Genomic DNA, 25,857 nt, shown 5'->3' on the forward strand with positions numbered 1-25,857 from the left:
GGCATCAACAACTCTATTTCTGTGGTCCTCAGACACCTCCTTTGTTTGAGCCATGATACACATCCACAAAAAAAACAGGGCTTCCTGCTCACACCGGATTGTCATCCCATCAACTGAAAACACCAGACTTTGATTTCACCTTCAAATTATTTGATAATCCCAAGGAATCACTTACTTTTGCCACACGTAGATATGTTAAGACTATTCTGAAAATTACTTTTAGAAAATGAGAAGCCTTTTTCTTTTTTTTTTTGGTTCTCACATACTTGTTGGACCTGATTAGAGAAGAGGGACCATTCAGGTCCTATTATGGATCTCTCTTTGATCATCTTGAGTCACTGTTCTTATTAACCACAAGGAGGAATTGGGCATCTTGGCTGATGGAAAATATGTTGGGTGTGGCCTTCAATGCATTGGGTGACAGATTAGCGTTATCATTGGGCAATAATTTGGTTTTATATTGTTACACAGTCCAGGGATGGTTATGTATCATACTACATGTGCAACCCTGTTGGAAAGCCCAAGGGTATCTCCCTATCGTACATCTAAGCTGGTTTAATTCACACAACTATATTAGGGATCACTTACAGCTGGGCCAGGTGGACCAGGAGGACCCTCATTGCCTTTCAGTCCAGGAACACCCTATAAGTACAAAGACAAACAATAAATTAGTTGTGCTCTGTCTTCAAGTTCTTTCAGAAAAAAATCCCATGTGATCTCAGTACTTACAATCGGACCGGGGAGACCTCTTTCTCCAGTAAAACCTCTTAGACCTGGAGGTCCATCTTTTCCAGGCAAACCAGCAGGACCGGGGTCTCCCTAAAACAGAAAGGACAAGTAACGGGCAAATAAAGTCATTCTCCAGCAGAATAATAACAAATATATCACAAGTGCAGGGTGAAGAGTGTAAACTGTGCAAAAATCTAGAACTTTATCGAGGCCTTCTCATTACTCTCTGCACAACAAAAAAGTCACAGCAATAGTAAATCAGTAAAATGCTGGAATCCATGAAGAAACTTGAGATCCATTATATACCAGTGGTTGGGGCTGCCCAAATCTTAATAGTTGCCTACTCACCTTGGATCCTTCTTTTCCAGCCACACCAGGTAAACCTTGCTCACCAGGAGGACCTGGAGGACCAGGATGTCCTCTTTCACCCATTGGGCCAGTCTCTCCAGTTGGACCCTACAAACATTAACAGTGTTAGGGATTACAGCTACCAGAGGAACATTACATGAACTTGTTATTTAGTGAAACTATAGGGGCGGTGATAGATAGTTCTGCATCTCCTCAAGGAATTATCTGTCACGAAAGTCATTTTTAAGAACATACTTTAATAAAAACAGAATTAATTCCATAAGAATGATTGCAATTATGTGATTAGGCTTGAACTAACTTTAATACATGACTATGAACATGGCAGAAGAACAGATGTTTCTGCATCTCACAGCTAGGATTTTTCTGCTTGATTACAGGCAGAATGTGGATTGTTTATGACTAATAAAGAAACTGCACATTAAGCAAGTAGCTCTTCGCTTAATGTCTAATGACAGTTTGGGCTGGGTAAAGACCTGCTGTTGGAATGATTAATATAAGGCTGGGTGGGAGAAGGTTACACAGTCCTGACTAATTGCTGTCAGAGTTTTAGGTTGGGTTGGGTTCAGTTTCAGTAAGTTGGTTTGGAGGGGGGTAAGTGTAAAGCATAACATCTGATTTAGGCAGGTCTATGTAAGGGCTAAATGGTAAAAAGGTGAATTTATGGTTTGGTTGGACATGGAGGTCAATAACAAGTCTAGATTGAGTGTCCAGTCTAAAGAGAACATTTGTAGGTTGAAGACCAGGGTCAACACAGGGGTGGGTTTAAAGTTGGAGTTGGGTCGTCATTGTCAAGCCCTAGGGTGAAGTTCAAGAGTGGGGAGTCACTTACCTGAGGACCGACAACGCCAGGGGGACCAGGAGGGCCAGTCTTTCCTTGGAATCCCTAGTGGTAAGAACATAAAGCATGAGATGCAGTTGGGGGGAAGCCACAGTCACATGGAGAGTCCCTTGTCGCTAGTACAATAGAACTGTGTAGAAGCCACCACGGGCGGGAAAGGCAAGTTAGAGTTGAGAAGGTAGAAGTCCCAGACTAAATGTTATTACTGGGGACACGAGGAAGGTTACGGGTTTGTTAGCGCAAAAAAGGAGCATTTTTATCATTTCATGCACGGTTATCGCAATCATCAACAGCTCAGTGCTTATAGCTCTGATTGGTTAAGAGAACGTTAGCCTGATGAAGACAAGCGTCTATGGCTTCCTGTAGCTTTAAGTCCAACTGTGCCATTAATGGCACCCAAAAAGTTGATTTTGGGGCTGTCCTAGTTCAGCACAAGTAGGGATTTGGTTCGGGATTTGGGCCGAATCCAGCCTTTTTTTGATGGATTCGGTTTCGGGCGAATCCATGGTCCCGGCCGAACCGAATCCGGATCATAATTAGTCGGAAAGGGCAACTTTTAACCCTTCCTGATCCTAATTAGCTAATGCTAATTCGGATTCGGTTCGGGATTCGCCAGAATCCATCATGGTGGGTTTGGGGGTTCGGCCGAACCCAAAAAAAGTAGGTTTGGTGCATCCCTAAGCACAAGGTGCTCTTCCTCCTCCCAATCTGGTTTAAGAAGGATTCTGTCAGTCGAAACAACAGAATAAATGTACTTTCCGCTGCCCTAGTACAGACTATTGTGTCAGAACCTTCGTGGCTTTATGTCCTCTTAAAACATTCATGTCTAAATTGCCCTCAGAGTCTGTTCGGGCATTTTGTACTGATCTTCCACAGCCATTACAGCTGTAAATAATTGAACTTATTGCAGTACATTGCTTGGCCCTTCTTTATTACTGCTCTCATTCCTGAAATGGAAGTTTGACTTAAATCATATATTTCAGGGGGGCGTTTTATTATGAAATATCATTTCTTAGTTTTGCAAGTGGGGTTGGTGGCTGCCATGCTTGGCATGGGGCACTTCTAGTCCCATGATCCATGTTGGGCAGTGTCGGAATGGGGTAGGTGGGGCCCACTGCTCCCCATACATACTGGAACCATCTCAGTTAAGTATGGTGCAATGCATTCTGGCCCCCTAGTGCTCCACCACGTGATGGATTCCCAACTTTATTTATACAAGGAACTGGGTGCGACCACATTTGCCTAAGGCCATGGCCAACTCATCCTCCATAGACAACAATGACACTATCTATTTATGGCCACTTGGGATCCTGTTGCTATGGGGTCTATAGACATTAAGTCATGCTTTGTACCTGAGCATCATTTAGTCTCTACATGCAATGCATTCTGGCCCCCTAGTGCTCCACCACGTGATTGATTCCCACCTTTATTTATACAAGGAACTGGGTGCCGCCACATTTGCCTAAGGCCATGGCCAACTCATCCACAATAGACAACAATGACACTATCTATTTATGGCCACTTGGGATCCTGTTGCTATGGGGTCTATAGACATTAAGTCATGCTTTGTACCTGAGCATCATTTAGTCTCTACATGCAATGCATTCTGGCCCCTAGTGCTCCACCACGCAGCCAGATGTGATTGATTCCCACCCTTATTTATACAAGGAATTAGGTGCTGCCACAGTTGCCTAAGGCCATGGCCCACTCATCCTCCATAGACAACAACTACGGCCACCAATGATCCTGTTGCTATGGGGTCTATTGACATTAAGTCTAAGCATTCTGGCCCCCTAGTGCTCCACCATGCAGCTGGATGTGATTGATTCCTACTCATATTTATACAAGGAATTGGGTGCTGCCATATTTGCCCAAGGCCATGGCCAACTCATCCTCCATAAAAAACAACAACTCTAGGCACTAAGGATGTTGCTATGGGGTCTATAGACATTAAGTCTAAGCATTCTGGCCCCCTAGTGCTCCACCACACAGCCTGCCAGTGTGCTTGGGCTGGTGGGGCCCATTAGGACCGGGACCTGGTTTTCTGCCGGTACACCAGTAGGCTAGTCCGACCCTGATGTTGGGGACAAGAGTCAACCTGTGGGCTTTGTCATAAAGCCTGGATACAGCCAAACATTCTCCCTCCTTCCAATGGAAAGGCAAAGAAAATAACTTTATTCTGTAGATAATATTCTCTCACATAGACAAGTGGGGGAAAGCCCAAGATTAGAGAGGTTAGATTCATGCAGAGCAACACTCACCATCGCCTCTGGATCACAGTAAGCAATGAACAGAACATATTTGTTAATAAGACGCATGCATTCTTAAGGATAATCCCATTCCCAACAATGCTCAGGTTCGGGTACAAAAATACTCTTCAGAAATTCTATATTTTTGTACCTAAAGGGAAACTAACGTCCAAAAAGAAAACGCGGGTCAGTAAATTCAAAGTAGTGCACATAGTTATCTTTAATTCCTCGGTAATCGTAGAGCCTGCTGAGTTAGCGAATAGTTGCCCTGCTGTCCCACAGAGATAAAGCTTGAGAAGCTTCGGTGATCGTTCTAGATCGGGTTGGACCCATTTTCTTTTAAACGTTAGTTCCCCTTTGAAGAAAGTGTTGTAAGAGCGACGGAGCGGCAGCAAAATGGACATCCCTCCGTTTCCATACCTTTTGCATGCCTCATTATACTTCTTGGCGAGACACACGGGGCAGTGTCTCAGCGTTGCAACCTGTTACAACTGGCCAAGCCGTATGCATCCAGAGAGTGTGCGACCACTTAGGGGGCTCTATGCAGCCAGGAGCAGCCTTGTCAATAAAAGCCATCCGGCCAATTGATGCCATGATTGTTTTGCAGGACACCAGCAATGGTAAGCCCAAAGCAGAATGCTATATATCTACAACAGTTCCTTTGTGTATTGTCCATGCAGCAATGGCAAGCTGGCAGTGATAAAATGGGGGTGTATTGTGCTAAAGCCATAGGGGACCGCCATTGTTTAGTCATCATTTACTTGGAAACATACCATATTTGTCTTCCAGTAGACTGTGATTGATTGGTTGCCCTTATTTATACAAGGAATTGGGTGCCACCATATTTGCCTAAGGCCATGGCCCACTCATTCTTCATAGACAACAACAACACTATCTATTTATGGCCAATAGGGATCCTGTTGCTATGGTGTCTACAGACATTGAGTCATGCTTTGTATATAAGCATCATTCAGTCTCGTCATGCATTATGGTGACTTTATGTCGAACCATGACCTCCACCTAAGATTTTCCCATACCTCTTGTGTGATTGAGAAGATAACCCTTATTGATTTCCTACTAACCAGTCTTGCATTCCCAAAGAAGCCCTCAATGAAGCACGTGTGAAAAGACCCCATATACAATTACAGTGACTGGATCGGATATCTGCCTTCCCATTGGCAAAACCAAACTAAAGGTTAGGCAAAGGGCCACCTGGGTCTGAAGAGTTGACTTAGTGTGCAAAGATCTAAAAGTAATAATAATGTTATTGTATTTGGAGCTAGCCACGGTCACTGCTTCCCAGCCTATAAGCAAAGCTAAAATAATATTGTTACCTCCTAAGAGCCTCTGATATCAGGTTGGTCTATGCTTATTAGGGATACCAGTAACAGAAAAGATGGAACAAGCAGATTTACCAATAAGCAAATCCAGTTGAGACCGGATATTGTTAGTGGCATCTGCTGGAACCAAGATTTCTTTAGCAGGGACTATCTAGGTGGATCTATGTGTTCACCTTGTGCGAGAAACCATCGTTACTCTGACTTGACTGGCCCAACGAGGGGTGATTTCTGTAAATCTCTCCATGTAGCTGAAGAAACACACACCTTGCATGGAAACGGTTGGTGACATCTCCTCATCTACAGGGAAGGGTTTGGAGGAACCACACGACCAGCGGAAGTCAGATGTAAGGATGCTTTGAAAACAACTCATGTACTTACAGTCTCTCCTCTCTGTCCAGGGTGGCCGGGAAGTCCATCTTTCCCTGGTGGACCCTAAAACAGAAGAAAAAGTGGGTAAGTAACAGTTCTTATATATATCTACAATCCCTATTCCACTTCCTGAAGGCTTAGTTATGGGTGATACTCGGAAGAACCAAGCTCAGTCTGTTGTCATCAATTATTGGGTTCCCAACTAGTTGGTGGATAGAACCTTGGGTTTATGGAATTAAAAACATGACTAGACCTTAGCAAATAGACACAAAGTGTAATTTATATGATCTAGCTGGCTTAGAGCCTTCCTGAAGGCTTAGTTACGGAAGAAAGTTATGGGTGATACTCGGAAGAACCAAGCTCAGTCTGTTGTCATCAATTATTGGGTTCCCAACTAGTTGATGGATAGAACCTTGGGTTTATGGAATTGAAAACATGACTAGACTAGAATTTATATGATCTAGCTGGCTTAGAGTCTACTAATCCATTGCTTAACATCTCAAGTAGATAGAAGTTCTACTTACAGGGGGGCCCTTCGGTCCTGCAAATCCAGTGGGTCCTTGAGGTCCAGGTGGTCCCTGTTATACAAGAATAAGGGTGAGAAAGGCAGTCTAAACCATATGAAGAGACATCTTTGAGCTGCATTACAATGAATTGTCAGTTTATGTCTAAGGCTGTTCCATGCAACAGCAGTGCAACTCTACCAAGCTTGAACATAAGCGGCAGACATGTCTTTGTTCAACCAATCCACCGGAGCTCTACCGCATTGTGATGGCCAAGGCGTTGTCGTATGGCATGCAATGCGAAACTAAGACTGCTCAGTGTTGTCAGAATAAACTGCAGTTATAAGCTCTCGTTCTAGACTGGTGTAAAGTGGTGATCTCCTAGATGAAGATCTCCTAGATGAAGGCCACAGGGCAGATGGTTGTATGTTTATTAGGCCTTGATTAAACCATTTGTTTAGCATAGTCCACCCAAAAATGTTCTTCTTCACAAGTACAGTCTAGCTATACAGATGGAGCCATACTGACCACCGAGGGCTTCAAGAAGAACAAGGCAACAGCAGTAGGAGCTCCATCTGTATCTCGACTCCATCTTTAAATTCTAAATTTTTGGTCTGAATGGCCGTGCAGATCTAGATTAGTGCTCAAACTGCTCGTTCTAGTAATTAGAACCGGTTCTGACAACACACAAAACCCTACTGCAGACGATTACATTCCTCCATGGCGCCATGCTACCATGACCAATGCCATAGGTACAGTTCTCTAGCTAGAACGCTTGTATGTTTTTCCTGCCAACAAGCACAGCAGTTCTGCTGGATGGAGCCATGCAGTCAGTTAAGAGTGTTCTACCTTCTACCGGGGGGGGGGCTCCCGGACCCATTTCACTTCACACTGGTTGTTCCACTTAGTATCCACACCATTCCAAGCAGACTGAATGTTTGTTTTGGGGTTAAACCATTTTCATTGAATCCACAGTCATTAACAAATGAACTTATTTATCTTATGGATAGGTTCTATTGTCGGTAGGGTGGCATTTTCCTTATACATAGTAACATAGTAAGTTAGGTTGAAAAAAGACCTACGTCCATCACGTTCAACCATAATGCCTATATATAACCTGCCTAACTGCCAGTTGATCCAGAGGAAGGCGAAAAAACCCCATCTGAAGCCTCTCTAATTTGCCGCAGAGGGGAAAAAAATTCCTTCCTGACTCCAAGATGGCAATCGGACACAAGCTGAATTTGGAAAGGGTTAAGTGGGATTCGGCCGAATCCTTCTGGGTGGGTTCTGGGGTTCGGCCGAACCCAAAAAAGTGGGTTCGGTGTATCCCTACTTTGTATTATCCCAATAATCTTGTTTATGCTACACAATCTGCCACCTGATGCCCATTGCCATGTACAGGATACAAAAATGCAATGACATCTAGGAAGTGCTGAATGGAAAGTGAAAGTTATTGCCTGCCCCGCCTCTATGCCTGAGGCATAGAGGCGGGGCAGGCAATATATACGATTGACAGCTGAGATTTTTAAATACATTTATAACAGGTATGGATGTTTTCATTAAAAAGAAAATTGGGTTTCATATTTAATTTGCAAAGGACTTTTTTTATACAGCTTGGGTGACAGGTCCCCTTTAACCCCATAAAGGCCAATCTAAAATAAAACTTGAGTTCATCTGATCTATATCGTGTAGGTTATTGGGGAAGAATGGCATATTAATGCACAGTGAGCAAATTGCCCAAGGTGAGACGTGAGGGGGGAGGGGTGCATTACACCTGAACACAACCCCCCCCCCAGCCCATTTGTCCTTTGGGACCCTGTTATCATAACAGAAACAGGTGTGCAACTGGCAACATGCAGGCTGACGCCAGCAGGGTCACTGGGATGTGCTGACATTGCTAACGAACTCATTATTAATCATCTCTTAATAGGTGACTTCTAAGCGTCATTGTGAATATCCAGCGCTCAGCAACTCCTAACTGCCAGACCAAATGTCTTTTCCTCCCGTAACACTTTGAGAACCAGAAAAGGGTGCAATGCCTTTATAGAAAGGTAGAAAAATATAAATCTATATATCTTACCCTTTCACCAGGTGGACCTGCTGGGCCATCCCCTCCGGAGTTACCCTGGAAGACAGAGAAAGAAGGCAAATTAGGCAAGAGGCCATCTTTGTGCCCGGTGCAAAGTAGAAGAAACGGTCAACTGCTTGATAGACTCTATATTATTAGGGTTCTATATTATCCATAAAACAATCCAAAAAGCTTGTGGAGGGACCATTTAGCCATGGACAATATCAAAACAACATCAACCATGATGTTCTTAACGTACCTTGGGGCCTGGCTTGCCTGTAGCTCCCCTTGGACCTCTTTCACCACGTGGACCCTTAAGAGAACACAGTATGTGTGGTTAGTTCATGTAGGCAAACATACATTTCTAAAGCATTATCAGTAGTCATGCCGTATGATAAAAAGTTTGGCTTTCTTACCGTTGGACCTCGTTGCCCCCTTGGACCCGGTTTGCCAGGGGTACCCTAGACAATAAGGAAAAAAAATGGTTTTAATGAAGATCACACAGTTGATGAATGACATCTCCTTAGACTGGACTATTCTAGACATCTCATTACCCAGGTGCCTGTGGGTCGTTTCTGAAATCCAGCTTGGTCACAATGAACTATTTTTCATATAATACGGTGATCAACCAAAAAAATTGCTTTGGATCAGTGGTTCTCAACCTTCCTAATGCCGCGACCCCTTTAATACAGTTCCTCATGTTGTGGTGAACCCCAACCATAAAATTATTCCTAAGACCATCGGAAATATGTGTTTTCCGATGGTCTTAGGTGGACCCAAAGGGGTCTCGACCCACAGGTTGAAAACTGCTGCTCTGGATGAATGGAAAGTATAGCCAAAGACTGGATTACACTAGCCATCCAATTACTGAGACCAGCAGAGCAAGATGGAACCTCTTTCCTAGAAATTCCCCTAATTCCTAGAATGTAGGGATTCATAGCTCAGAAATATCCTATTCCAACTAAGCCAACGTGAAGAAAAAACGGTCAAACTCACCCTTGTTCCTTTCTCTCCGTTTGCTCCTGCGAATCCTGGGAATCCGATAGAACCCTTTGGGCAACAACAGGTGAAAACATTAGTTAGATGGTCTCCATTTTGATACTAGACTGTGACCTCGGATCAATAGCATATGGATATGTCTCGTTAGGAACTAGACTTCAGTAGGACTTTCCTGATAAACCCTGAGCCAAGGTATAATAATAATATTATTGGCTACAGGACTCATTAGGTTGCACAGTAGCCAACCTGGAAGAACTAAGCATTTTGCTTATTTCTAATAAGATTACAAACCAGTACATACTGGCACAGAATTCTCTGGAGGTTTGATGAGAGAGGAGGACAACGTTACCTTTGGACCTTGTCTTCCTGGATAACCTGGTAGACCAGGAACACCAAGCTTTCCCTGCAAAAGGGCAAAATGTTAGTTCCTCCCAATGTCAAATACAAGTAAGAGATACAACATTTCTAGGTTATCGTTGGGGATTGGATGAAGAGACAAGGGGTTTGCCTTCATTTCAAGGTGGGAAGCCTGAAAGCCCAATGATCAGAGCAGCTGCAATCTAGTATTTGTCCTATTGGTTTTGAATGAATTAAGGTCACCCAATAGGAACATCCTGTATGTAGTATTGTTAGTGACCTATTGCAACACGTATTTACGAGCCCTTGGCCCCATACTAGGCTTGAATGCATCTCAGGCCATAAGATATTGAGCTCAGCAGTCGGAATCTCAGTAATAGAGCGAGAAGCCCTCGTAGGGAGGTGGAAGGTGACATCTCATTTATTTTGTATTTCAGAATGTGATGGGTTTTTTTTTTTCCTTCTTTTCATTTGTCAGCGTGAAGTGCCCATTTCTCGGTCAGACAGGGGACAATAGGTGACGGATATGAAAGTGGGGGGAGGGCTGGATTTTTCCGAGGGACTTCATCCTATTATAATAGAAACCTTCAGGAATATATGCGTGTGAGCCCTTCACAATTCTGCCAAGACTACAAGGGATCGGTGTGCAAGCCAATTACTGTGTCAGCACTGAGTACATTTCTATCAGCCTATTCGGGACACGATATGGGAGTGCTAACAAATTTTAATGATGTGGCAAAACACACCAGCCCTGCTCTTTTTTACCATTCTCCGTGTATCCGCAATTATACAGAAACAGCTTACTGCCGCTTTTCAACCCCTCGTACTCATTTGCCGGAATACTTCTAAAGAGATGAAGCGGCTCTCGCGTTGAGAATAAAATAACAGGGTGCTCATCGGAGTTTTCAAAATGCCTAACAAGGTTTTTTTTAATCTTGAATAGAGGGATCGTACGGGTACAACAGCTAGGGGAACAAATGGGAATATGTAGCACAATAATACTCATTTTAATGACCTAGACCAGTGGCCCCCAACCAGTGGCTTGCGAGCAACATGTTGCTCCTCACCCCCTTGGATGGAGGAAAGTTTTGGAAGCACGGAGGCATAGTTTTACTCCTATAAGTCCACATAGGGGCTACCAGATAGCCCAGTGATCCCCAACCAGTGGCTCGAGGACAACATGTTGCTCACCAACTCCTTGGATGTTGCTCTCATTGCCCCCAACCAGTGGCTCGGGGACAACATGTTGCTCACCAACTCCTTGGATGTTGCTCTCATTGCCCCCAAAACTTGCCCCCAAGTCAGGAATTCAACAATAATTACCTGGTAGTTATTGTTGAATTCCTGACTTGGGGGCAAGTTTTGGTTGAATAAAAACAAGATTAGCTAACAAATAAAGCCCCCTGTAAGCTGATAGGGTGCATAGAGGCTGCCTAATAGCCAATCACAGCCCCTTATTTGGCTCCTCCATGAACTTTTATGGTGCTTGTGTTGCTCTCCAAGTCTTTTTACATTTGACTGTGGCTCACAAGTAAGAAAGGTTGGGGATCCCTGAGATAGCCAATCACAATCCTTATTGGTAACCCCTTAGGAACTTTTTCATGCATGTGTTGCGCCCCAAATTTTTTATATTTAAATGTTGCTCATGGCCAAACAATTTTGGGGACCCCTGCCCCAGACCTATTTACAGACGTTTCTTTCTAAATAAAGTTATATCCAGCCCAGGTTGCCTTTATTGTCCTACCTTTTCACCGCCAGGACCAAGTGGACCTATTTCTCCAGATGGACCACCTCGACCCTTTGGACCTTCAGGACCATCTTCACCTCTAGGACCAGGAGGACCGATTTCACCCTGGAAATAAACACAAAGGTATTGAACAAGGGTAAGTCATGTACGGGGTAAGAATGGAATGGAAAGGAATGTAAATAAGTTCATAGTTTGGATAGGTCAATGTACGAACGTAGTATGGACATTTGTTGGCTTAGAAATGCTATTCAGAATTTTCGTAGATAATATCCAAAGCAATGGTCAGATCCATGGAAGTTTGGTTGCCTCTATAAGCAACATGATTGCTTCTCAATGTAAATATGAAGATTGTAGAAGCCCTACAGATTCCTCTCTTTATAGTGTAACTTGGACACTAAATCAAGTTCTTCCAGCAGTTGGCCTCAACTTGGTTACTCAACTCGATGGCCTCCATTCAAATGCGTACTCCAAAATAAGGCTACTTTGGACTATATTAATATAATACACACTTCTAGGAAACTGACTTGGTAACAACTCATGTCTACAGAAGGGAGGCCAAAGACACTGAATCAATAACCGCAGCTTCTCCAGGAAAGTGTCTACAGACTTCCATGTTCTTAGTTACAGTAGCAGCCTACAAAGATTACAAAGTCCTCCAGTATCAGTGATGGAGCAACTCGTTAATGTGAGAGAACATGGACTTCTCACAAAATAACGATGGACCACTTTTTGCAGATAAGAGGCCAGTTTACAGGAGAGAGGATAAAGACTTCTTCATAACATTTATAGACTTATACAAAGAAGAAACTTACTTGACAGGCACCAAACTGACCCTTTCTGTAGAACAATATTTGATGTTCTATATATGACTTGGTTTTTTTTAAATAGCTGCCAAGCTGTGATTTATGAATGTAGGACTCCTACTTCTCTTTGTCAGCTCATCTTGTGTCAAAGTCACTCAAGATGACCTAGTTGGATTAAAAATACCCCTCACTACTATAGCTTTGGAGACGGTGGTATGATAATGAGGCTAATTAATTGCCAAAATGAAGGCCACATCGCCCCACATAAGGGCAAGTTGATCAGATGTTACCACTTATCCTGCCAAATTCATTAACATCTTCCTCTAGTTAACTTAGTCTATTCAATTAATGAATATATTGATTCTTTCTTTAGAAGGTAGAAGGACTGTAATGTGGTATAGCTAAGTGCATGGTGTCCTACAGGTTTTTGAGCTGGATAAATGGTGTCCTACAGGAACTCTGAAGGCTTTTGAGCTAGATAAATGGTGTCCTACAGGAACTCTGAAGGTTTTTGAGCTGGATAAATGGGGGTCCTACAGGAACTCTGAAGGTTTTTGAGCTGGATAAATGGGGTCCTACAGGAACTCCGAAGGTTTTTGAGCTGGATAAATGGGGTCCTACAGGAACTCTGAAGGTTTTTAGCTGGATAAATGGCGTCCTACAGTAACTCTGAAGGTTTTTTAGCTAGATAAATGGTGTCCTACAGGAACTCTGAAAGTTTTTGAACTAGATAAATGGGGTCCTACAGGAACTCTGAAGGTTTTTGAGCTAGAAAAATGGGGTCCTCCAGGAACTCTGAAGGCTTTTGAGCTCTGGATAAATACTAATAACCAAGGCATAGATTACATATTGCATAGATTACATAATCTTTAGAAAAGCTCTTATGCCTGTCTTCTTGGTGGCAACTGGTTTCCAGCTGCAATGCATAGAGAACTATTTAAGAAAGTATTGACTAAGCTTGTTTAATTATGTACTGTATAGTATCAGGCAGGAACTTACCATCCCCCCATTGCCATGGGGGGGATAGTAAGTTCCATTGCCTTGGCAATGGGGGGATAGTAAGTTCCTGCCTGAATCAATTTTCGCCTCCCCCCATTTATAAGGCTTACTCGACTGAAAAGGAAGTTACTGCTATTTTTCTGCCATCAGAGAAAACGTTACTACGGAAATGTAGACTAGGGAAGCCCTAAAAAATGATCATAGTGCTTGACAGCTTCATGTTTCATTAGGGAGGTACCTTCTAATAAAGAAACAGCTGTCACTTTACGGGAACAAGTGACCAGAGAACCATACGGACTCTTCATTGAAAAGCACTGACAGCTACAGGGACAAACAAATGAATTCCCTGAAGACCCAGCTGCACACACAAGTCAAGTCATATCTTGCTCAGTTATTTACCTGCAAACCAAAGCCGGGGAACAAACAACAGCGTAAGATATGGAAACAATGAGTAACATGCTTCACTGTCTCCTATTAAAAAGCCCAAGAGGCTACGGCGCACGTGCCCCAGCTGTACGTGTGAGAAAGGAACACGCGGATACGGTGTCCAAACAGCAAACAAAGCTGATGTAAGCTTCCCGGCATAGAAAGGCAGCCATTATGTGATGGAAAAAAAGCCTCTCAATGACTGTTATACGGCACTGCCACCCTCTGGCTGGCCCTTACTATGCACAAATGGGGGCAAATGTTCTGTAATGCTACAAGTTTCTCCTTTATCACTCTACTGGGTCAATGTCCTAAAGCAAAGAAGGGAGTCAGGTTCCAGACCCACTAATCTCTGCAATGAATATTGTATATGGCCTCACACTGGAGCCTTTACTGCCCTTATAGACAGGAGAAAACCTATGGTAAGGCTTGGTTTCTTGGTGGGCACTAAGGGAATCATTTAACCATTAAATAAACCCAATAGGGCTGTTCTGCCCCCAATCAGGGGTAATTATATCTTAGTTGGGATCAAGTACAGGTACTGTTTTATTATTACAGAGAAAAGGGAATCATTTAACCATTAAATAAACCCAATAGGGCTGTTCTGCCCCCAATAAGGGGTAATTATATCTTAGTTGGGATCAAGTACAGGTACTGTTTTATTATTACAGAGAAAAGGGAATCATTTAACCATGAAATAAACCCAATAGGGCTGTTCTGCCCCCAATAAGGGGTAATTATATCTTAGTTGGGATCAAGTACAGGTACTGTTTTATTATTACAGAGAAAAGGGAATCATTTAACCATTAAATAAACCCAATAGGGCTGTTCTGCCCCAATAAGGGGTAATTATATCTTAGTTGGGATCAAGTACAGGTACTGTTTTATTATTACAGAGAAAAGGGAATCATTTAACCATTAAATAAACCCAATAGGGCTGTTCTGCCCCCAATAAGGGGTAATTATATCTTAGTTGGGATCAAGTACAGGTACTGTTTTATTATTACAGAGAAAAGGGAATCATTTAACCATTAAATAAACCCAATAGGGCTGTTCTGCCCCCAATAAGGGGTAATTATATCTTAGTTGGGATCAAGTACAGGTACTGTTTTATTATTACAGAGAAAAGGGAATCATTTTTAAAAATTAGAATTAATTGCTTATAATAGAGTCTATGGGAGATGGCCTTTCCGTAGTTTGGAACTTTATGGATAATGGGTCTGCGGATAAGGGATCCCATACCTGTACCCTAAAAATTCATATTAAAGTGCCTACAAGCAGGATATTGTGAGATGTACGAATGTTATATCTGATTTAGGTGCTTACTCTGTCTCCTTTGGTGCCCATATCACCCTTAAATCCAGGGAATCCATCTTCACCCTACAGCATGGAGGTGGGGGGGGACACAAAAAAGAAACAGGTTATACACAGTTCAGTTCTTCAGCCCCTGTGGCTGCTGGAAGAACACGAGCATAGGAAAGACTGGGAATGAAACACGGACTAGCTGCCCGTTGCTATGGGAGCCACAGGCTCCTCCACACTCGACTGCTTCTATTAATAGAGATGTGCCGTAGCCGGCCCGGCTAACACGGCAGGTGGAGGCATAAGGATATAAGGCAGTGCTGCCCGGCCGCCCTACATGCCCTCTCTGGTTCTCCACGTGCCCTTATCTGCCTTCCACTGAGGAGTACATGGCTCCTGTATGTTTCTTCCAATTCTCACTCAGCGGTACTGCAATTTTTATCTCCATTTTATTTTCTAATTTCCATCACTCCCCAGGCCTAGATTCCATTCTATGGTTGTTATTCTGAGCCCACAGTGAAGGCTGAGCCTCCGTTGCGATGATCCCACCAAACATTTCATACTCTCTCCGATTCTATGACTTTCTTATTTGCACCCCGTGATTATAAGTCATATCTATCCTGCCTTCTTTCTTAATTCTCCCTGCTATATATTCCCAGTATTTTTCTTGTGACCCTCAACCTTCTCTTCCATTGCCACCAAGATCCCAATGTTATCCCCAAAACATTACCAGCCAACAACCTATCCCACACATATCCTACCTTCATCTTCAGATGCCTTTCTGTGCTATCTACATGTGAGGGTGAATCCCATACTAGTATCTAGCAGACCACTCCATAGGACAGTTCTGGGTGTCATGGCAACCTACCTTTTCTCCTTTTGTTCCCTTTAGACCACGAATTCCATCAGCTCCCTACAGAAGCAAGAAGACAAGAATGTTACAAAGAGGTTTCATGATTATAAATGGGAAAGAATCTTTGTAGCAAATAACACGGACCTCCTACGTATATCCTTTTTGATAAAAAAGGGCTTCAATAATCATTAGGAGAATAAGTACATGCACACCCAATGTGAATTCCAATGTTGAGTATAAAGGAGAATTTTAATTAAGGCTTAATCTAGACATGGACATCATATATTTTGGTCTTCTTCATCACAAAACCTATCTTCATTTCCTTTAGAAGTTCTGTGCCTCTGAAGATGCTCCCCATCTTGTTTAGACTTAGCTTAGGTACCTATGCCTCTGAAGATGCTCCCCATCTTGTTTAGACTCTTAGCTTAGGTACCTATGCCTCTGAAGATGCTCCCCATTATGTTTAGACTTAGCTTAGGTACCTATGCCTCTGAAGATGCTCCCCATCTTGTTTAGACTCTTAGCTTAGGTACCTATGCCTCTGAAGATGCTCCCCATCTTGTTTAGACTCTTAGCTTAGGTACCTATGCCTCTGAAGATGCTCCCCATCTTGTTTAGACACTTAGCTTAGGTACCTATGCCTCTGAAGATGCTACCCATCTTGTTTAGACTTAGCTTAGGTACCTATGCCTCTGAAGATGCTCCCCATCTTGTTTAGACTTAGCTTAGGTACCTATGCCTCTGAAGATGCTCCCCATCTTGTTCAGACTCTTAGCTTAGGCACCTATGCCTCTGAAAATGCTCCCCATATTGTTTAGACTCTTAGCTTAGGTACCTATGCCTCTGAAGATGCTCCCCATCTTGTTTAGACACTTAGCTTAGGTACCTATGCCTCTGAAGATGCTACCCATCTTGTTTAGACTCTTAGCTTAGGTACCTATGTCTCTGAAGATGCTCCCCATCTTGTTTAGACTCTTAGCTTAGGTACCTATGCCTCTGAAGATGCTCCCCATCTTGTTTAGACACTTAGCTTAGGTACCTATGCCTCTGAAGATGCTCCCCATCTTGTTTAGACACTTAGCTTAGGTACCTATGCCTCTGAAGATGCTACCCATCTTGTTTAGACTTAGCTTAGGTACCTATGCCTCTGAAGATGCTCCCCATCTTGTTTAGACTCTTAGCTTAGGTACCTATGCCTCTGAAGATGCTCCCCATCTTGTTTAGACTTAGCTTAGGTACCTATGCCTCTGAAGATGCTCCCCATCTTGTTTAGACTCTTAGCTTAGGCACCTATGCCTCTGAAGATGCTACCCATCTTGTTTAGACTTAGCTTAGGTACCTATGCCTCTGAAGATGCTCCCCATCTTGTTTAGACTCTTAGCTTAGGTACCTATGCCTCTGAAGATGCTCCCCATCTTGTTTAGACTTAGCTTAGGTACCTATGCCTCTGAAGATGCTCCCCATCTTGTTCAGACTCTTAGCTTAGGCACCTATGCCTCTGAAAATGCTCCCCATCTTGTTTAGACTCTTAGCTTAGGTACCTATGTCTCTGAAGATGCTCCCCATCTTATTTAGACTCTTAGCTTAGGTACCTATGCCTCTGAAGATGCTACCCATCTTGTTTAGACTCTTAGCTTAGGTACCTATGCCTCTGAAGATGCTCCCAATAGCTTCCCGTCATCAGACTCAGCTTTGGTACCTACCAGCCCTACAGCATCAGCTTATGTGACAGCTGAAGGACAATTTTTTGGCAACCACTAAGCTTAGCTTCTCCAAAGCAACTCTTTCCAACCCAACTTAACTATGTAATGGCAAATGGATCAGCTTAGTTTAAAGCCTATCCAAGATTTGCTCAGTTGGACGCCATTTTGAATTGATCACAGCACCCCCTAGTGGGCAAGTGTAGCTGTACAGTGCTCTGCTCAATCTCCCTATACTCTCCCATTGCATGGGTATCTTGTTGATGATAAAACTGGGTAGAATTTGCTAATACCCTAAAAGAAATGGCTCCCAGATGATTCTGTCTTGGATTCCAGCAAAGAGAGAAGAAAAAAGAGGAGAAATATTCCCTTTCAAGCGACTCACCTTTCTAGTTTATTAGAAAACATCAATCTAATTGCGCCCGAGAAGGAGCTTATGGTGAATAATTGCATCAAATGGCTTTCTCTACACTCCATAAATAAATATATAAAGTACTAAATTGTGTCCATTAGGCAGCGAGAAACATTCATCCATCTCCACTTTAGCAAATCTAATTATGACACTTTGGGAGAGGGTTTCTGTCGGCCTGCACTCGCCTTCTCCACAGCAATGCAGAATAATTCAATTAGTTTAATGACGGTTCTAAAGCCAAATTCCGCGCACTTCTCCGGCTAATGTATCTCTAATGGAAAGGAGCTTGCACGTTCCCCTGGTGCCGCCGCCCTACAAGGTCTATGTGCCTCCGACTCATCATTTGTAGGTTTTTTTTCTCATTAAGTGGTGCTTCTGGAATCTAAAAGGTTAATTTCCCAGCATTCTTTGGATGTGGCCTTCTACACGGTCCTCAGAGGATGCTGGGTATTGTTGTTCCCTATCTAAAAGGCTTCTCTGAGCAATACCGACCAATAAAGAAATGGTTTATACAAGGCATTAGTCTGTGGCTCTCCATACAGTTCCCTCTTCATTACAATGGAAGTGATCCATATATATATAACCCCCGCGGTTATTGCCAATACCTTTGCCCATACTCATTGGGCCAACCCACTAAGGAGTGCTGCAAAAGTTTCAGAGCTTGAGTTGACTGATATTCCCAACCCAACTCATGTTGGGTTCCTTCCAGTTCCATATGGGCAGCAGGCCATCTTCTTTAGTAAGCAGGGTCGTTATTTTAGGGCATTCTGGGAAACATCCCCAAAAATAAGGGTTGTTTGGATGAGTCAGTAGGCACCAAAACTGTATCTATCTTAAAATAGTGGCTGGGCCCCAAAAGGATGGGTTTGAGAGCTCTTAGTTGTTGAGATGGATCTTGGGCATTCTTCCCTTTCCTCCCATAAAGCCAAATGATATTGTCAACATGAAACAAGAATATTCCAACTGAGCGTACCTTAACACCACGTGGTCCTGGGTATCCAATTGGTCCCTGTGGCCCTGCAGGACCCTAAAGAAGAAAAAAAGACACCTTGTTAGGTCCAAGGAACTTGGAGGCCGTCCTAGGTCAGAGCAAAGGAGAATCAGCAGGGCATCATTTCATTGCACAAAGTGTATCGTTGCTGGAATGTGTTTTTGCTTCTAAAATGGACCAGAACCAGGACATTTAGGGTTCCCAAGTGATAAAGTGATATAGTTATTGGGGGGAGGGCTTATCAGTGGAGCTTTTAATCTCCATTTGTGGGAAGACAAATACACCAGCCTGTAGGGGGGGAAGGAAGGCAAAGCGTTGTGCGCTGGAATTGTAAAGGTGGCCATACACCTTCAGATCCGCTCACTTGGTGACATCGGGATCTTCTCCCGATATCCCCACCTACGGGTGGGTGATATCGGGCAAATGTAGTCTAATTTGATCGCTTGGCCCTGGGGCCAAACGTTCGAATTATAACGACGGGTATAGGCAAAGTCGGTTTGGAGACTGCATCAACGAGCCGATGTGGTCCCCGATCCGACTAGATTTTCAAACCTGCCCGATCGAGATCTGCCCGATTTCAGGCCAGATATCGGTCGGGCAGGCCCGTCGGTAGTGCCCATACACGGGCCGATAAGCTGCCAAATGTGCCTAAGGGACCCATATCGGCAGGTAGAATCGGCCCGTGTATGGGGACCTTAAGGAACATGGTGGTGATAGGTTGGCGGGGGGAGTAGGAATTTGCAACTGGGGTGGGAAGTCCTTGTGGGAACTGGGCACCCCAGTCCAATATTGACAGTCTGTATGTGTCTGTGTGTCCCTTATTCATAAACATGGATAATTTTTGGCTTCTGAGTGGCCAGCCTTAAGGTGGCCATACACGTTCCCTTGGACTGATTCGGCAGCTTATTGGCCCGTGTAGGAGCAGAAACAATGGGCCTGCTCGACTGATATCTGGCCTGAAATTGGCCAGATATCGATCGGGAAGGTTAAAAGATTTAGTCGGATTGGGGACCACATGGCCCCAGGGCCAAACGATCGAATTAACCTACATTTGCCCGATATCGCCCACCCGTAGGTGGGGATATCGGGAGAGGATCCGCTCACTTGGCGACCAAGCAAGCAGATCTTAATGTTTATGGCCACCTTAAGTCTTTAACCCTATAGATATATATTTACACACACACACACACACACATACATATATCTATATTTATATAAATACAGTTGTATCTGTGTTCAATAGATCTGTGTTTCTCAACAAGAGAAATCTAAATAAAGGCCATTACCGCTGGTGCATTTAGAACAAAGAGAGCCATATATATAAATATATTAATATTAATACTGTAGATAACACAGGCCTTTATATTCTCACATGAAACAGGCCGGGGCGTATAACGAGGACGAGAGCACAAACAGATAAATCAAGTTACACAAACAGGGCGTCTGCATTTTAAACAGAATATAATATTGTGGAAATAGATTGCCATAAATTCCACTGCTCAAATTGGCAATTGCAGGGGAGGATAAATCTCCAGACCCCCACCCCATACACAAACACACACAGGCACTTTGCCAACACTTTGTCCACCTACAGGTCAATGCGGTCCCCAGACTGATGGAAATATCAAACCTGCCCGATCGATATCTGGCCAATTTCAGGCCAGATGTCGATTGAGGAGGCCCTATGGTGGTGCCCATACATGGGCAGATAGGCTGCTGAATCAGTCTAAAGGACTACCTATGTATGGTCACCTTCAACGAGTGGTAGTTAGACCTTTTCAGTTCAAGTCCCACTTGAAGGTCAAACCCGTATACACAAATTCACCCCCTCATTGACCTTCAAGGTGGACTTTCAGGTCTATCTAAGAGAGCAAATGGCTATTGTTCCCATTTCACACCCTAACCTAATTATTTTGATGTAGTCCTAATTCTGTGATTGGCTACAAGCCTGTCTAGCCATGAAAAACATTCTCATTATTTGATTGGTTCCAGTCCTAGGAACGTTCTAATTTTTTGATTGCCTACAAGTTGGTCCAATCCTAGTCCTGGGAATATTATAATGCTCTTATTGGCTACAGGTTGGTCTAGTCCCGAGACTATTTTAATGCTCTTATTGGCTACAGGTTGGTCTAGTCCCGAGACTATTTTAATGCTCTTATTGGCTACAGGTTGGTCTAGTCCCGAGACTATTTTAATGCTCTTATTGGCTACAGGTTGGTCTAGTCCCGAGACTATTCTAATGCTCTTATTGGCTACAGGTTGGTCTAGTCCTAAGAATATTCTAATACTCTTATTGGCTACAGGTTGGTCTAGTCCCGAGACTATTCTAATGCTCTTATTGGCTACAGGTTGGTCTAGTCCCGAGACTATTTTAATGCTCTTATTGGCTACAGGTTGGTCTAGTCCTAAGAATATTCTAATGCTCTTATTGGCTACAGGTTGGTCTAGTCCTGGGAATATTATAACCCTCTCATTGGCTACAGATTGGTCTAGCCCTGTGAATATTATAACCCTCTCATTGGCTACAGGTTGGTCTAGTCATGAGAATATTATAACCCTCATATTGGCTACAGGTTGGTCTAGTCCTGTGAATATTATAACCCTCATATTGGCTACAGGTTGGTCTAGCCCTAGGAATATTATAACCCTCTCATTGGCTACAGGTTGGTCTAGCCCTAGGAATATTATAACCCTCTCATTGGCTACAGGTTGGTCTAGCCCTAGGAATATTATAACCCTCTCATTGGCTACATGTTGGTCTAGCCCTAGGAATATTATAACCCTCTCATTGGCTACAGGTTGGTCTAGCCCTAGGAATATTATAACCCTCTCATTGGCTACAGGTTGGTCTACCCCTGTGAATATTATAACCCTCTCATTGGCTACAGGTTGGTCTAGTCCTGAGAATATTCTACTGTTCTTATTGGCTGTAGGTTGGTCTTCTCCTGAGATCATTTTATAACGCTTGGATACAGGTTGGTTCTATTTGACTGATTTATTCAGTCATGCTGGGTTTCCCGGGTATCATTAGTGAGTCAAAATCACCCATGTGGCACACTAAATGCCACACTTCATCAGTAGTGCTGCAAAGGGGGCGAGTGGGAGGTGGAATGCCTGGATAACTGTGGGAATAAGAATAAAATCTGGGGCGTGTGTGTAGAAATGTAGAGAAGGGGGGAATAAAATGCAATAGTAAAAATATAAGGCATAAATAGGCAACAGTTCATTGCCCCACTGGAGGGGGGAACTGGAGCACTGACAGTGGAGCAACACTGCCACCCAGTGGCTAAAGTGCTGCTAAAGTGGAATATCCAAAGTAGGAAAATCTGCTGCATTTTTATAAACAATATATATATTATATCCATGCCAAAGGGCCATATATGGGTGGGGATGGACTATATAATAGAGATTTTTTTTTATATTTTTCTCCTTCTTCACTCCTACCCCCAGCTGATCCCCCCCAGATATTCAACAGTAGGTCTTTAGAATCTAGTGCCTTTTACAGTGTAGAATAAACATCTTGTTTTTTAGAGCAGAGAAGCACAATTGTAGCCTTGAGAGGGACTTTTTTAATAGCAGCAGCCTGATCAAGAGGCCTATATTGTAGCCCATTTGTTGATAACTGTATGAAATAAGTAAAGGTGGCCATTAGGGATCCACCGAACCCACTTTTTTAGGTCGGCTGAACCCCCAAACCAACCCTGACGGATTCTGCCGAATCCCAAACCGAATCGGAGGGGTTTAAAAAAATTTCCCCTGACCATTTAACCCTTTCCGAATGCTGATTAGGATTCGGGTCGGCCGGGACCGTGGATTTGGGTGAAACCGAATCCTTCAAAAAAAGCTCAGCCCGAATCCCAAACCGAATTCGGTGATTCGGTGCATCCCTAGTGGCCATACATGGGCAGATTCGAGCAGCCAATTCGAGCCTTTAGGTTAATTCGGCATCTAATCTGCACCCTGATGGGTCTACCCGAGCGATATCTGGCCTGAAATTGGAGGACCACATTGGCTCGATGATGCAGTCCTTAGTCCAATGGCACCTTGCCCCCCTTGGCCCTAGGGCCAAATGATCAAATTAGCCCAAATCAGGAGAAAATCCTCTCGCTCGGAGACCTCAGTTCTTACTTAAGGTGGCCATTTATGAGTAGATCGCAAACAGTATGGCCACCTTAAGTAAGAACTGATCAAGAGAAAGGGGTGGTCATTAGTGGTCATGATATTTTCCAAAATTAGAGTACAATAATCTATATTAAAGCAGACACCCCTTAGATAAGTGTAAGTTGGCTATACAACATGGTGAAAGTAAGGGTGGCACCAAGGAGAATAAGGTGCCATTGTAAATAATAGGGAAATATTAAGTGTATAGTGCCCCTGGTCCCACCACAACTAAAGAAAGGCCTGTACTTGAAGGTGTAGGACTTCCTTGCAGTCAACCAATGAACAAGCTCAAACAAAATACGATGCATAGAAAGCAAATTCCATACCAGGGTTCCTTTCTCTCCTGAGGGTCCTTCTTTCCCGGGGTGACCCTGTTCAATAGAAGATAATGATAAAACATCAATGGATAGTAAAACATGGACTTAATCTTCACCCCTGAGCTTCTGAAATAAGACTTGTATAGGAGCAAGGATACTACCTGCTCACCAGGAACAACCAATAAAAATGGAGGCTACCATAGGGTGGGATAGATGACCACATTATCGAGCAAGGAGTGAAGTGTCTCTGAAATACCCACAAACACTCAGGGGATATTATTTAACTGTATGCAGGAACCATGGCAGATCCTTCCCATACAGATTAGGATAGAGGGGGGTAAGTGAGGCGGAAAAGTAACAACACAGAGAGGTAAAGAATAACATTGGAATACAAGTTTAGACACCATAAGAAGCATTCAGCCTCCACTACAGAGACTCTTTCAGATGTATTCTTGTCTATGGCCAAGATGGAGTTTCAAGTCCTCCTTTGTGATCAATCATTTAGTTAGTGATTAGCCCCTCCTAAGGCTAAGCGTCCAACAGGGAACTGCCCAACAGTTTTGGAACCTCTGATGGTCCAATGAATCCCTTGCAACTCAGACACTTCGATCATACAAAACTCAGGGACATGAGTGTCCAAATGGGAGAGTTCATACTCACGGGAGGTCCATCAGCTCCGGGCATTCCGGGAAGACCTGATTTTCCCAGTGGTCCCTATAACAACACATGGGAAAGAAAGATTGTAATAGTCATCTATCACAAATGTTCACTTATCTCCAAATCTGTCATCTCCAAAGCTGTTGCCCTTGGGGTTGTTCTTAAGAAATATAGGTTAAACATTATTGATATGGAAGATTACATAACAGGTCTAAAATGATGCAAAGATACCCATAATTGGGAACCTAAAACATGACTACCTAGAACTCCTATTGAAAAACTTCTAGACCAGCGGTTCTCAACCTGTGGGTCAGGACCCCTTTGGGGGTCGCCTAAGACCATCGGGAAACACACATTTCCAATGGTCTTAGGAATAATTTTATGGTTGGGGGTCACCACAACATGAGGACCTGTATTAAAGGGTCGCGGCATTATGAAGGTTGAGAACCTCTGTTCTAGACTGAATAAGGTCATAGGGAGATGCCTCTTATACAAGAATACAGGGCGTAGGAATGACTGTGCCATACATATGGGGTGAATCAAAGATCTATTTTTCTTGGGGTTCTTCTACAGATAAAAATATAGAATAATATAGAAGCCCGGAGGGGGAGCTTATATTATATCCTCATATTACAATTGCTTTGTACTGTTCCCCCTACAAGTACAAGAGTACACCTAAAAATAACACTTGCATCATATACTTTTAACTATCCAATACACTCAGACAGGATCCATAGAAATTGTTTGCATGAAATACGATGCCACAGATTGCTTTTCTCGTATCTATTTATGAAGGCAATCTCCTGTTCTGTACAGACTCGCGTTGGTCACTTTGGGTTATGTGAGGCTGCAAAGGCAGGGTTGGCAGACTCCAAAAATATTGGAAATTGTGAATATGATACCGATATAGTTGCAGGGTGGAATGTGTTTTCTATTTATGAAATAAACTGAAAATCTTGTATTTTGAAGTCATGGAATATAATGATAAATACCCAAGACCTTTAGTTCCATCCATAAAATAATTGGGGTGGCCAGTGGTATGACCTCCCTCACCTGCCTTGGATGGATCTATGAGGTTGGGGTTTCGTTCCATACAGTAAACATTAGGTGGTCAGTGGTATGACCTTCCTCTCCTGCCTTGGATGGATAAATGGGGTCAGGGTTTAGTTCCATCCAGTAAACGTTGGGTGGCCAGTGGTATGACCTTTCTCACCTGCCTTGGATGGATCTATGGGGTTGGGGTTTAGTTCCATACAGTAAACGTTTGGTGGCCAGTGGTATGACCTTTCTCACCTGCCTTGGATGGATCTATGGGGTTGGGGGGTTTAGCTCCATACAGTGAACAGATGGGTGGCCAGTGGTATGACCTTCTTCTCCTGCCTTGGATGGATCTATGAGGTTGGGGTTTAGTTCCATACAGTAAACATTAGGTGGTCAGTGGTATGACCTTCCTCTCCTGCCTTGGATGGATCTATGGGGTTGGAGTTTAGCTCCATACAGTAAACAGTTGGGTGGCCAGTGGTATGACCTTCTTCACCTGCTTGGATGGATCTATGGGGTTGGGGTTTAGTTCCATACAGTAAACGTTTGGTGGCCAGTGGTATGACCTTTCTCACCTGCCTTGGATGGATCTATGGGGTTGGGGGGTTTAGCTCCATACAGTGAACA

The 25,857-nt window shown here is 43.4% G+C and overlaps 1 protein-coding gene across 3 annotated transcripts in view; it reads right to left on the bottom strand.

Moving 5' to 3' along the window:
* Positions 1-25,857, bottom strand: part of col5a1 (collagen, type V, alpha 1) — a 142,307-nt gene that overhangs the window by 29,988 nt on the left and 86,462 nt on the right. For all 3 annotated transcript variants that reach the window (XM_012969175.3, XM_004916645.4, XM_012969176.3), the window contains exons 25-41: positions 24,193-24,246; positions 23,542-23,586; positions 19,037-19,090; positions 15,967-16,011; positions 15,123-15,176; positions 11,566-11,673; positions 9,814-9,867; positions 9,462-9,515; positions 8,882-8,926; positions 8,725-8,778; positions 8,478-8,522; positions 6,419-6,472; positions 5,904-5,957; positions 1,928-1,981; positions 1,078-1,185; positions 730-819; positions 589-642 (exon numbers count right to left, since the gene is read on the bottom strand). In XM_012969175.3, the coding sequence (XP_012824629.1) occupies positions 589-642; positions 730-819; positions 1,078-1,185; positions 1,928-1,981; positions 5,904-5,957; positions 6,419-6,472; positions 8,478-8,522; positions 8,725-8,778; positions 8,882-8,926; positions 9,462-9,515; positions 9,814-9,867; positions 11,566-11,673; positions 15,123-15,176; positions 15,967-16,011; positions 19,037-19,090; positions 23,542-23,586; positions 24,193-24,246 (1,026 nt within the window). The remainder of the gene's footprint in view (positions 1-588; positions 643-729; positions 820-1,077; positions 1,186-1,927; positions 1,982-5,903; positions 5,958-6,418; positions 6,473-8,477; positions 8,523-8,724; positions 8,779-8,881; positions 8,927-9,461; positions 9,516-9,813; positions 9,868-11,565; positions 11,674-15,122; positions 15,177-15,966; positions 16,012-19,036; positions 19,091-23,541; positions 23,587-24,192; positions 24,247-25,857) is intronic.

This window comes from Xenopus tropicalis, chromosome 8 (genome assembly GCF_000004195.4).
Source record: "Xenopus tropicalis strain Nigerian chromosome 8, UCB_Xtro_10.0, whole genome shotgun sequence".
Classification (NCBI taxonomy): Eukaryota; Metazoa; Chordata; class Amphibia; order Anura; family Pipidae; genus Xenopus; species Xenopus tropicalis.